This window comes from Populus alba, chromosome 18 (genome assembly GCF_005239225.2).
Source record: "Populus alba chromosome 18, ASM523922v2, whole genome shotgun sequence".
In the NCBI taxonomy this organism is placed as follows: Eukaryota; Viridiplantae; Streptophyta; class Magnoliopsida; order Malpighiales; family Salicaceae; genus Populus; species Populus alba.
In genome coordinates this window covers 5135994-5148685 of record NC_133301.1, presented here as the reverse complement: position 1 = coordinate 5148685, position 12692 = coordinate 5135994, and the positions used below count along the sequence as shown (strand labels likewise).

At 36.8% G+C, this 12692-nt stretch overlaps 2 protein-coding genes across 2 annotated transcripts; both read left to right on the top strand.

Moving 5' to 3' along the window:
* The first annotated feature begins 2472 nt into the window (after positions 1–2472).
* On the top strand, positions 2473–4794 carry LOC118046043 (putative pectinesterase/pectinesterase inhibitor 45). Its single transcript, XM_035054807.2, has 3 exons — positions 2473–3404; positions 3569–3729; positions 4007–4794. The coding sequence occupies exons 1-3, from the start codon at positions 2473–2475 to the stop codon at positions 4711–4713; spliced, it is 1800 nt and encodes a 599-aa protein (XP_034910698.1). The 3' UTR covers positions 4714–4794.
* Positions 4795–5943: 1149 nt separating this feature from the next.
* LOC140954992 (uncharacterized) lies at positions 5944–8848 on the top strand. Its single transcript, XM_073406383.1, has 3 exons — positions 5944–7434; positions 8157–8186; positions 8450–8848. The coding sequence occupies exons 1-3, from the start codon at positions 5944–5946 to the stop codon at positions 8846–8848; spliced, it is 1920 nt and encodes a 639-aa protein (XP_073262484.1).
* The last annotated feature ends 3844 nt before the right edge of the window (positions 8849–12692 follow it).

Genomic DNA, 12692 nt, shown 5'->3' with positions numbered 1-12692 from the left:
AGAGAGTGTCTTTAGAGCGGCAGCTAGCCAAAGAAAAGGGTTTAAGGAAAATAGCTGAAGAAGAAAGGGACTCTGGTGGTCAAGACTTGATAAAGGCAAAGACTGACTTGGAAACACAAAAGATAATTAATCAGGACATGACGTATTACATGGAAAAAGCTAAGCATTGGGAAGAGTTAGCCATCAAAACACAAGCTATATTGAAAATGCGTCGAGCGGACATTGTTAAGTTCAAAGACCAATTGGGAAGAGCTGAGGCTTTAACTAAAATTCATGATGAGCAAAAAGCAGAGATGAACAGTCATAAAGCTGAAGCGGAAGCATTGAGATCTAAGCTGGACAAAGAAAAATTAAAGACCGTGCAACTTATAGGAAACCAAAAAGTGATAAAGCAACATAATCAAACATTGGATAATGCCAATAACTTTTTTTCTAGAAACAACTTGATACATACTGAGAGGATAAGGGAACTACAAGATCAGATTAATCGAGCAGCTGCAGAAGCCCATTTATTACGAGTAGAAGCTCGTCAGGTGGGAAGAGATATAATGAAATATCGAAGAAGCATGGATAACACCGATCTTTTTTTAAAAGCAATAGCTACTAGAGGCAGTGTTTTTTCTCCTGTAATAGATTAGATTAATTTTTTTTTATTATTATTATATTGTAAGCTTTTGAATAAGTAATAAGAGGGTTGAAACCCACATTTTTCAATGCAAAGATATGTGTATATAGCTGAAAGCCCAAATGTCAAAAAGCTAAGCAGATTTCTTCTCGGCATCGCAACAATGATATCAAGTTCAAGCTCAACCCATATATCCAAAGAATGACGGCCATATGTCACCAACAAAAAGCAAATCTATATCCAATATGTGGCATTCACATTCATGCATCACATACATTTGCTTATAGATTGTCATATTCTGCATATAACAGGTGAAATATAGGTCCCCAACCTAAACGTATTCATAATACTCGTTCACGAAAGAAAATGGAAAATGAAGAGAGAAATCAGCTAGAAATTCAACACCAAAGAGAGCTGGTTCAACACCAAAGAGAGCTGGAAAGCCTGAAAAAGGATGTAGCAAGGCTTACCAGCTTGCTTGAACAGGCTTTGAGGCCTAGAGTTGGAGAAGGGACATCTTCTCAACAAACATTTACACCTCCGCCTCCTGTTGTTCCGCCATTTGAGCCTCAACATGCTGCTCATTTCGCACCTACTCAATCAGCACATCCAATGAGGGTCCCCCATACTGTGTTGATAGAAGAAGAACCTCAAAGGAACAATATCATAGAGGAAAATGGTCTGGAAAAACTAGCTGGTTTAGAAGAAAGAATGAAGGCAATAGAGGGGAATAGTTTGTATGATCCGGTAAAGGCTGCTGAAATGTGTTTAGTGCCTAATGTGGTTATTCCCAGAAAATTCAGAGTTCCAGAATTTGTTAAATATACTGGAACTCAATGCCTAATCACCCATCTTAAAGCATACTGTAATAAGATGGCTGAAGTAGTCCATGATGAGAAGTTATTGATCCATTTCTTTCAAGATAGTTTAAGTGATGCTGCTTTTGCTTGGTATATGCGCTTGGATAATACCAAGATATCCGATATTTCAATCTCTAAAGGGATTTACTATGAATCAAAGTATATTTTCTTTCAAGGCTTTCTTTAGATATTTATTTTAAATATTAAAATCAAGAAGTTCTAAGATCATATATCTATTATAATCTAATATGATTGTTAGTCATATAATTGCTAGCACCATCACCATCTCTATGGTCATGCACCAACATAATTTTATTAACGAGTTAATTAGCGATTCCTTAGAGATGAAATCTAGCTTCAATCATTTTTTTTAAAAATAACATAAGCTTTGTATGCAGCTAATTTGAGGAATTTAATGAGTGCTCGGTGCGGCCATTTTTCAAATTTTTTTTTAAAAAAAAAAAAAAAAGAAGCGAAAGGGTTACCTCCAGTATAGCAGTTAAAAATATAAAATAAAAGGATAACAAGGCCTTGATCCATGCATGAGAGGGAGACAACATATTTAAGGTCGAAACTATTGGATGCTATGTTAGATACTGAAATTATCATTTCCTTGCTATTTGCAGATCAAGAAAGACGACAGAGACATGAAATGGAAGTGCAGATACAAATATGGCAATGTTGGCAAATTTGAAGGCCACAGAATTCGCGGGAACTGCGGTTATAAGGGACAAATTCTCTCTCAACTATTTTTGTAAAACCCTTAGCTAACCAAGTTTTGAATAGATTACCTTAAAACTCTCCTGATCAGATCCCTGCTGTCGTTTACTTAACAATAATCTGTAATTTCATAACCAACGATATTGCTGCAACATTAAGAAAAAGATAGCAGAAAACACATTCTCCATCTTTCGCATCTCTTCTTCTCTCTGCCTTAGCTGAATTCTAAGGCAGAGAGATCTCTGCCTCAAAAATATTGTTGTCAAAATGGTTTTCCAAGATTTTGATCTCCTATCCGAGAGAAGAAGATTAGAAAGGCAACAAAAACTTCGAAAGAAAATTGCCATTGCTGCAGTCTCAGGTATTGCTTTCTTTGTTATAGTCGGTGCTGGAGTTTTCGCCCTCGTCTCTAATCACAAGAGCAGCCCAGGAAACAACGGAGGATCAGCTGTGCCTCAGCCTGTAGAATCCGCAAAACCGATATCACGTGTCACCAGGGTTATCAAAATGGTATGTAATGCTACCACTTACCAGGAGACATGCCAAAAAACCCTCGAGAAGGAAGTGGAAAAGGACCCTTCTTTGGCTCAACCCAAAAATCTTCTCAAGATAGCAATCAAAGCAGCCGATGAAGAGATAAAAAAGGTTTTAAAGAAAGCCTCATCCTTCAAATTCGACGACCCACGGGAGAAAGCTGCATTTGAAGATTGTCTAGAACTCGTTGAGAATGCTAAAGAAGAATTGAAAGACTCTGTTGCCCATGTTGGTGATGATCTGGGAAAGCTTGCTAAAAATGCCCCGGACTTGAACAATTGGCTCAGTGCGGTCATGTCTTACCAGCAAACTTGCATTGATGGATTCCCTGATGGAAAGTTGAAATCTGATATGGAAAAGACATTTAAGGTATCCAAGGAGCTCACCAGCAATTCCCTTGCGATGGTTTCATCATTGACTTCATTTATGAAAAGTTTTCCCTTTCCAGCAGCACTGAACCGTCGGCTTCTGGCAAAGGAAGACAATTCACCCGCATTGAACAAGGATGACCTTCCTGGATGGATGAGTAATGAGGATCGCAGAATATTGAAGGGTGCTAGTACAGACAAGCCAAAACCAAATGTTACCGTGGCAAAAGATGGTAGTGGTGACTTCAAAACTATTTCCGAAGCATTGGCGGCCATGCCAGCAAAATATGAAGGACGGTATGCAATTTTTACGACGTTGGTATATGGAACTATTACGTTAATTGATGATAATTCATCGTTTGAAAAATATCATAAACTACCATTTCGGTTGATGCTTTATGCTCTTGGCCAACATATTTATTTGGGGTGAAAATGGCTTATATTTTCTCATGGTAATGCAGGTATGTTATCTTTGTTAAACAGGGAATTTACGATGAGACCGTGACAGTGACAAAGAAGATGGCGAACATCACTATCTACGGTGATGGATCACAAAAGACCATTGTGACAGGGAACAAAAATTTTGCTGACGGAGTTCAAACTTTCAGAACTGCCACTTTTGGTATATTGATCGCTTTGACACTCTGATCCTAACAACTACATTATGCAAATCTTTTGTTCACCGGAAAGATGTCTGGATAGCATTTTTATCAGATTACCTGGCTAAATATACAATTTGAATTCATCGAAGTAGAAAAAAATTGCTAGTTAGATTCCTTCTTCTTATCAGCAGCCTAAATGACATAAAAAACTGGAACCAAATTTTGCAACCTCGGAACTTGCATTCCAAGTTCCTTTCTCCTAGACCAGGATTTTAACATGAAATATACGTTCTGCAGCGGTGTTAGGAGATGGATTTTTGTGCAAAGCTATGGGATTCAGAAACACAGCAGGTCCAGAGAAACATCAGGCTGTGGCTATCAGAGTCCAAGCTGATCGTGCAATATTCCTGAACTGTCGTTTTGAAGGATACCAAGATACCTTGTACGCACAAACACACCGCCAATTCTACAGAAGCTGTGTCATTACCGGCACTGTTGATTTCATCTTTGGAGATGCAACAGCCATCTTCCAGAACTGCCTTATTACTGTCCGGAAACCATTGGAAAACCAACAAAATCTCATTACGGCCCAGGGCAGGGTTGACGAACATGAAACTACAGGAATTGTTCTTCAAAATTGTCGCATCGAACCAGACAAGGACTTGGTTCCTGTAAAGACCAAGATCAGGAGTTACCTGGGAAGGCCCTGGAAAGAATTTTCAAGAACTATTATCATGGAATCAACGATTGGTGATTTTATTCACCCTGATGGATGGTTACCATGGCAAGGAGAGTTTGGACTCAAAACTCTGTATTATGCAGAATACAACAATAAGGGAGCTGGTGCAAAGACAACTGCAAGGATCAAGTGGCCTGGCTATCATATCATTAATAATGAAGAGGCCATGAAATTCACTGCTGAGCCTTTCTATCAAGGGGATTGGATTAGTGCTACCGGCTCTCCTATTCACCTTGGTTTGTTTTCATTGAGTGGTCAAAACTGAAGATTTGATGTGGGGAAGAATGTTGCTCTGTCATTATTTTGTTTTTGTCATCTCATTTCCTCAATCTCTTAAATTATATAACAGAATTGATGGCGTATGTATAACACATATTTAAGAGATATTACTTAGCTTATTACTTCTCTTTTAATCAACTTGAGAGGAGAGCTCAACCTTTTGCGACAAGCACGAACTTATGTGATGACTGCATTTTCCATCTCAATGTGATGTTTTAAATTTCAAACAGGATTAACAATCTTAGAGAAATTTCATGATATCTTCTTACTGAGTGATATCATCTACTTCTGCGAGAGAAGTTACAATACAAGATGGCATATACAGGATATAAACTTCTAATTTTGTGTGTGTGTGTGTAATATAAAGGAACTATATTCATACATTAGTAATTCATGGTAAGATTGTGTGCAGATTGTACGTTGACTTGGATCAAGCTGCCTTTGAAATTCTCAAATTCAGGCAAATGGACGCTGCATCTAACTAGGGACCAAGTCCTAGGTCTTCTTGTCTCCGTTACTCATGCCATGTGTTGAAGATTCTAAAGTAATTAAGACAGATTTGAAGTTGATTTGTAGGGAGTAAAAACAGAAAGTCAAATATCCTTTTCTATAAATCAGAACCTAGCAATAATATCTATTTATGTAGTTAATAACTGTTCTAATATAGATCTGTAGATGCTGTATATATTCAAGAATTCATTTTGAAAAAAAGTGAGAAGTCAGAATTTAACAACTCTCCATATGGTATCAGAGCCTAAACCAAGCTTATTTTTTCCTAAGCCTATCTCTCTCTAAATCTGGGATTTCCCCTCCTCTCTTCCCATCTGTTTTGTCTAGATCTGAAAAAACATGTCTGAAAACACTACAAAAGAAACCCAAATATCAGGGGAATTCCAGAGTTTACAGTCATCCTATCGACTGAATGGAAGAAACCATCTAAAGTGGTCACAGATAGTAAAAACCTTTCTCAAAGGAAAGGGAAAGATTAATCATTTGATGGACAATCCTCCTAATCCAGAAGACCAAGGGAAAGATTAATCATTTGATGGACAATCCTCCTAGTCTAGAAGACCCAAAGTTTACACTTTGGGATGAAGAAGACTCCATGATTATGTCATGGCTATGGAACTCTATTATGCCAAAAGTCTGCGGGCCTTATATGTTTCTAGTTACAGCAAAAGACATATGAGATGCAGTGAGACAGACCAACTCTAAAATGAAGGATGTTGCGTTAATCTATGAGATTAAGTCGAAGCTTTCAATGACCAAACAAGGTAATATGATGGTTATTGAATATTACAATACCATGAAAAGTTTTTGGTTGGAATTGGACTATTATCAGGATTTCAAGATGCAGTGTTGTGATGATGCTGTGATTTTAAAGAATTATGTAGAAAGAGAAAGGATCTTTGAATTTCTTGCAGGACTCAACATAGAATTTGATCAAATACGAGTCCAAATACTTGGAAAGGAATCTTTGCCCTCACTCAATGAGGTATTCTCGGTAATAAGGGCTGAAGAAGGAAGGAGAACTGTGATGCTTGAGGTCCCAAATACTGAAGGTTCTGCTATGATGATAACTAATAGCAGAAACCTAAGTAATGCCAGCAAAAACAAAAATGATGCCATGAATGGTGTAGAAGTGGTGAAGACTGAAAGGAGAAAATTCTTTAAAGATGATCAGTTTTGTAACTATTGCAAGAAATCAGGTCATACAAAGGAGACTTGCTGGAAACTCCATGGAAAACCACCAAGGATGGGGCATAATGGAGGACACAAATGGAACCATTCAAGAGGATATGCACACTTGACAAATTCAGAAGAGACAGCACATGAGTCCAGCACCCCAGAGGTGAGAGGATTCAATAAAGAGGAAATTGAACGCTTAAGAACCTTACTCAACATAATGGAGAAACCATCTGGATCATGTTCTCTTGCTCAAAATGGTAAAATTCAAGTTTCTCATGTCTTTAGTGCCTCAAACAAGAACCATTCCAGCATCTGGGTCATTGACTCAGGTGCAACAGCCCATATGACTTATTCTGCAGATGCCTTCACATCCTATCAACCCTGTCCTAGCAGTAAGAAGATCACAGTGGTTGATGGATCTCTAACCACAGTTGCAGGCCAGGGAACAATCCCTCTTAATCCTGTATTTACTCTTAAAAGAGTATTACATGTTCCTAATCTTACTGTAAATCTGTTGTCTATCCAGAAACTAATTAAAGACATAAATTGTAGTGTAACTTTCTTCCTTGATCACTGCATATTTCAGGACCTAGCTACGGGGAGGACGATTGGACAAGCTAGAGTCAAGGATGGGCTGTACATGCTTGGAGTGCAAGACAACAGTAGTAACTCCCCTTCTCTATCATTCATTTCAATTAATTCTAATAAAACTGATGTTTGGAATCATCATCGTTGCTTAGGACATCTATCATTTAAGACTCTTAGGAACATGTTTCCATCTTTATTTAAAAATCTTGATGTTGAGCAATTTCATTATGAAATCTATGAATTTGCAAAGCACCATAGAGTGCCTTTTCTTATAAGTGATTCAAGATCTGTGTCTCCATTTACTATAATTCACTCGGATATATGGGGTCCATATAACATTCCTAATATTTCAAGAGCAAAAGGTTTTGTAACATTTATTGATGATTGCACCCGAATGACTTGGGTTTACCTTCTTAAAAGAAAATCTGATGTGAGTCATATCCTTCCAAACGTTACAACTATGATAAGGAATCAATTTGGGGTTAGCATTAAGGGTTTTAGAACTGATAATGCTAGGGACTACTTTAAACAGATTTTATCACCATACTTTGAAAAAGAAGGGATTATTCATCAATCATCTTGTGTTATTACTCCCCAACAAAATGGGTTAGCAGAAAGAAAAAATAGACATCTCCTTGAAACTACTCGAGCTTTACTTTTCCAACATCAAGTTCCAAAACATTATTGGGGAGAAGCAGTTTTAACCTCTACGTATTTGATAAATCAAATACCTTCAAGAGTTATTGGTTTCAAAAGTCCTTTAAACTATTTGTCAGAATTCTTTCCAAAGAATAATTTTTATTCTAAAATTCCCCCAAGGATCTTTGGGTGTGTCACCTATGTTCACATTCATAAACATCAACAAGACAAACTTGATGCTAGAGCTTTTAAGTGTGTTTTCATAGGATATTCCATCACACAAAAAGGTTACAAATGTTATCATCCATCTTCAAAGAGATTTCTTGTGTCAAAGGATGTAAGTTTTAATGAAAATCAGTCTTTCTTCAACAAATCTTCTCTTCAGGGGGAGGAAAACAACATAGAAGATAAGACTAACAATGACTTTGACATTTTTTTTCATTCCAAATCCCATCTAGGCAGCAATCATCTCCCATTTCACCATCTTGTGAGTCTCCAAATATTACTCTGTAGGGAGAAACTACTGCTGACAGACCTCTTCAGGTATATAGAAGAAGGATACAGCCTGATTTGACTCTTTTGCAAGCCTAAGAATCCGAACCAGAGCAAGGTAATGAACTTTCTCATTCATCTCTACCTATTCCTGACCTGGATCAGCCAATTGCTATTAGAAAAGGAAGAAGAGAATGCACTAAGAATCCCTTATATCCTATAGCTAATTTATGTCATTTCAAAAGTTCTCACCATCACATAAAGCCTTTCTCTTAAAAATAAACACTATACCTATCCCAAAAACCTTACATGAGGCTCTAAGAAATGAGGATTGGAAAACTGCCATGAGAGAAGAGATGAATGCACTAGAGAGGAATCAAACATGGGAAATAGTTGAGTTACCAAAAGAGAAGAAAACAGTAGGGTGTAAATGGGTTTATGCCCTGAAATATAAAGCTGATGGCAACCTAGAAAGGTATAAAGCCAGGCTAGTTGCAAAAGGATTTACACAAACATTTGAGATAGACTATCAAGAGACATTTGCTCCAGTTGCTAAGATGAACACCATTCGAATTCTGTTTTCTTTATCTGTTAATCTTGGATGGTGTAAGCAGCAATATGATGTTAAGAATGCCTTCTTACATGGAGAGTTGGAAGAAGATGTTTATATGGATCCACCACCAAGATTCAATCACTCCCTTCTTCCCAACTAGGTCTGCAGACTAAAGAAGACACTCTATGGCTTAAAACAATCTCCTAGAGCCTGGTTTGAAAGGTTCACCAAAGCCATGGTTTTTATGGGATATCGACAAAGCCAAGGAGATCATACTTTGTTCATCAAACACTCCATTTCAGGGGGAGTTACTATTCTAATTGTTTATGTTGATGTCATTATAATAACAGGTGATGACTATGTGGAAAGAGATAAGTTGAGAAAAAGACTTTCAGCAGAATTTAAAATCAAGGCATTGGGGAAGTTGAAATACTTTCTTGGCATAGAAGTGGCACATTTAGAAAAAGGGATTTTTATCTCTTAACAAAGTATATTCTTGACCTTTTAAAGGAAACATGAATGGTAGACTGCAGACCATGTGAAACACCTATTGATCTAAAGCACAGACTTGAGAATGATGAGGAAGGAGCCACAACTGACAAGGGTCAAAACCAAAGGTTAGTTGGTAAGTTCATCTACTTAGCTCACACTCATCCAAACATTGCTTATGTCGTGAGTGTGGTGAGTCAATTTATGCACAACCTGAAAGATTCACATCTCCAGGCAGTGTATAGACTCCTCAGATACTTGAAGTCTACTCCTGGAAAAGGAATTTTGTATAAAAATCATGGTACTCTGAACCTTGAATGCTATACAGATGTAGACTATGCTGGTGCATTAACAGATGGAAGATCAACATCAGGTTATTGTACTCTGCTGGGAGGAAATCTTGTGACATGGAGAAGCAAAAAACAAAGTGTTGTGTCAAGATCAAGTGCAGAAGCAGAATTCAAATCAATGGCACTTGGAATTTGTGTGTTACTATGGATGAAGATTATCTTAGAAGATTTAAGAATCAAGTGGGATGAACCAATGAAGTTGTACTGTGACAATAAGGCTATCATTGCAATAGCACACAATCCAGTGCAACATGATAGAACTAAACATATGGAGGTAGACAGACATTTCATCAAAGAAAAGTTAGAGAGTAGATTGATATGCACTCCTTATGTGCCTACCGGGGAACAACTTGCTGATATACTTACTAAAGGTGTTCAGAATCCTGTGTTAAAAAACACCTTAGACAAGCTAGGAATGAAAGATCTCTTCCATCCAGCTTGAGGGGGAGTGTTGAAGATTCTGAAGTAATTAAGGCAGATTTGAAGCTGATTTGTAGGGAGTAAAAACAAAAAGTCAAATATCCTTACCTATAAATCAGAACCTAGCAATAATACCTATTTATGTGTAGTTAATAGCTGTCATAATATAGATCTGTAGATGATGTATATATTCAAGAATTCATTTTGAAATAAAGTGAGAAGTCAGAATTTAACAACTCTCCATACCATGTAACCGAGCCGAAGTAAGCAAATGGAGACGGGAAAAAGAAAAAAAAATGACTTGGTAGCTAGCTCTTTCATTAAAAAATGAACAGTAATTCCTAATGCCAACCCCATAAAGGCTGTGCATGGAAAATATATATTCACATGCTCCAAAATTTACATTATTTGGTTGACTATGTGAGGCCACGATACAGAATAAAATCATGAGCTACAAAGAATATATATATATATATATATATATATATATATATATATATATAATATATATATATATATATATATATATATATATATAAAGGTAACTCTTTCACAAGCTATAGCTAAGTAGATGAGCAAGCAGAGCAAGCCGGAAGTCCCGGAAACGTCTCATAATCATCGTTGCCTCTGCTGTGGTTTTGGTCGCAACCATTATCGGTGCATTGTAATTTATTTTTCTATATAATTGCTATTATTTTGGTTATGTTATTCGATTCTTTTATCAAAGATGGTCGTTAATTCAAATGAATTCAATTTATATAATATTAATAGATAGGTGCATGATGTGAACAAAAATTTTAAGATTTTTAAGATAAGCAAGTCACCCGTTATTGAGACCATTTCTTAGAAAAGCATGGAGTTTTCTAAGAATTTTTAAAAGGGGCCGGTCACCTGATATTGAGACCGTTTCTTAGAAAAGTGTGGAGTTTTCTAAGAATTTCTAGATGGGCCGGTCACCCAATATTGAGATTATTCCTTAAAAAAGCGTGGAGTTTTCTAAGAATTTTAAAATGGGCAGGTCACCTGTTATTGAGACCATTTCTTAGAAAAGCGTGGAGTTTTCTAAGAATTTTAAAAGAGGTCGGACACTTGATATTGAAATTGTTTCTTAGGAAAGCGAGTTTTCTAAGAATTTCTAGATGGGCCGGTCACCCGATATTGAGATTTATTCCTTAGAAAAGCGTGGAGTTTTCTAAGAATTTTAAGATGGGCAGGTCACCCGATATTGAGACCATTTCTTAGAAAAGCGTGGAGTTTTCTAAGAATTTTAAGAGGGGCCCGGTCACCTGATATTGAGACCATTTCTTAGAAAAGCGTGGAGTTTTCTAAGAATTTTAAGATGGGCAGGTCACCTAGTATTGAGACCGTTTCTTAGAAAAGCATGGATTTTTCCAAAAAAATTTAAGGTGGGCAGGTCACCCGATTTTGAGACCATTTTTTAGAAAAAGCATGGAGTTTTCTAAGAATTTTAGGATGAGTAAGTCACCCGATAATCGGACCATTTTGAAAAAACAAAAATGGAGTTTTCCTTGAAATCTTAAATATGCAGGTCACTTGATAGGGAGACCATTGTTTAAGAAAAACAATGACATTTATAAGGATCAGACAGTTTATCTTTACAACATTTACTACGCAAAGTGCTTGATAAGTTCTGCTTCGTAAGCATTGTAAGGAGGGGGCATTTGTTGTTACTCAATTTTGGACCCCACGTGCTGGAGACGATGTATACCTTTTTTGAAGAGAATGTAGAAGTTTAGCTCATATTCGCCAGAAGATTAACAAAAGCACAGAAACAAATATTGTTGTTTTTTTCAAAACCTTTTTTAAGCTGTTTTTGCTCTTTTTAGCCTTCCCCTTTACTACCAAAATAATCAGGTTTTCTTAGGTTGATCAGGAGTCGTCATAATGCTAAATTCGTTCCTTTTTATCTGGTCTTTAAGGTTGAATAAATCCCTCAAAATTTGCACTAAAAAAATGGTTATGCTGCTGTCGCAATTTTTTATTCCAAACTTAGGCTCTGATTCTGACTCAGTTTCGTACCATATCTGACCATCCTAGGTATATTTTGTCACTCATTACATATTAAAAAATTGACGTACACCTTTAATAGGTCCTAGGGATCATTTTTCTTAGAGCAGATTCTCAGTCAGATTTGGATGCTCAACATTGTCGGATCAAGAACCTTTTTGACCAACTAGATTACTGCTAGATTCTGTCTCTAAAACGATTTTTATCTCACTTTGACTCCTTCATCAAAGATGTAGTCCTGGACGCGTAGATAAATTTGGGCTTTTGAATCGCTTGATTTCAATATCAGAAGCTCAAGATATTCCCCTTTGAATATCTAACGTGAAGGTAGAGAATTCTGACACGAGAAGGATATTGACTCGAGTCTGCACTAAAAAAACTCTATTTTTGGCCTAGTTTTTGTGATTTTTGTTCTTAGTTCATACTCTCAGTCATATCAGAATTCTCGGTATTCGTTAGTTTTTGAGTTAGACCTGGAGATCCCTTTTGACCCACTAGATTACTACCAGTTTCTGTTTTGTAAAAAGATTTTATCTCACTTCGACGCCTTCATCAGAGTTGTAGTCCTAGACGCATAGATGAATTTAATCTTTTGAATCACTTGATTTTGATATTAGAGACTCAAGATGTTCCCGTTTGAATATCTAACGTGAAGGTAGAGAATTCTGCCGCGAGAAGGATATTGACCTGAGTTTGCACTAAAAAAAACTCTATTTT

Bases quoted from the DNA above. Each gene is read 5' to 3' on its own strand.
- LOC140954992 (XM_073406383.1), top strand. From the start codon at position 5,944: ATGAAGGATGTTGCGTTAATCTATGAGATTAAGTCGAAGCTTTCAATG. The intron at 7,435-8,156 runs GTGAGTCATATC...ATTACTCTGTAG, and splicing joins TTCTTAAAAGAAAATCTGAT to GGAGAAACTACTGCTGACAG. The intron at 8,187-8,449 runs GTATATAGAAGA...ACCTTACATGAG, and splicing joins CTGCTGACAGACCTCTTCAG to GCTCTAAGAAATGAGGATTG.
- LOC118046043 (XM_035054807.2), top strand. From the start codon at position 2,473: ATGGTTTTCCAAGATTTTGATCTCCTATCCGAGAGAAGAAGATTAGAA. The intron at 3,405-3,568 runs GTATGCAATTTT...ATGGTAATGCAG, and splicing joins CCAGCAAAATATGAAGGACG to GTATGTTATCTTTGTTAAAC. The intron at 3,730-4,006 runs GTATATTGATCG...TACGTTCTGCAG, and splicing joins TTTCAGAACTGCCACTTTTG to CGGTGTTAGGAGATGGATTT.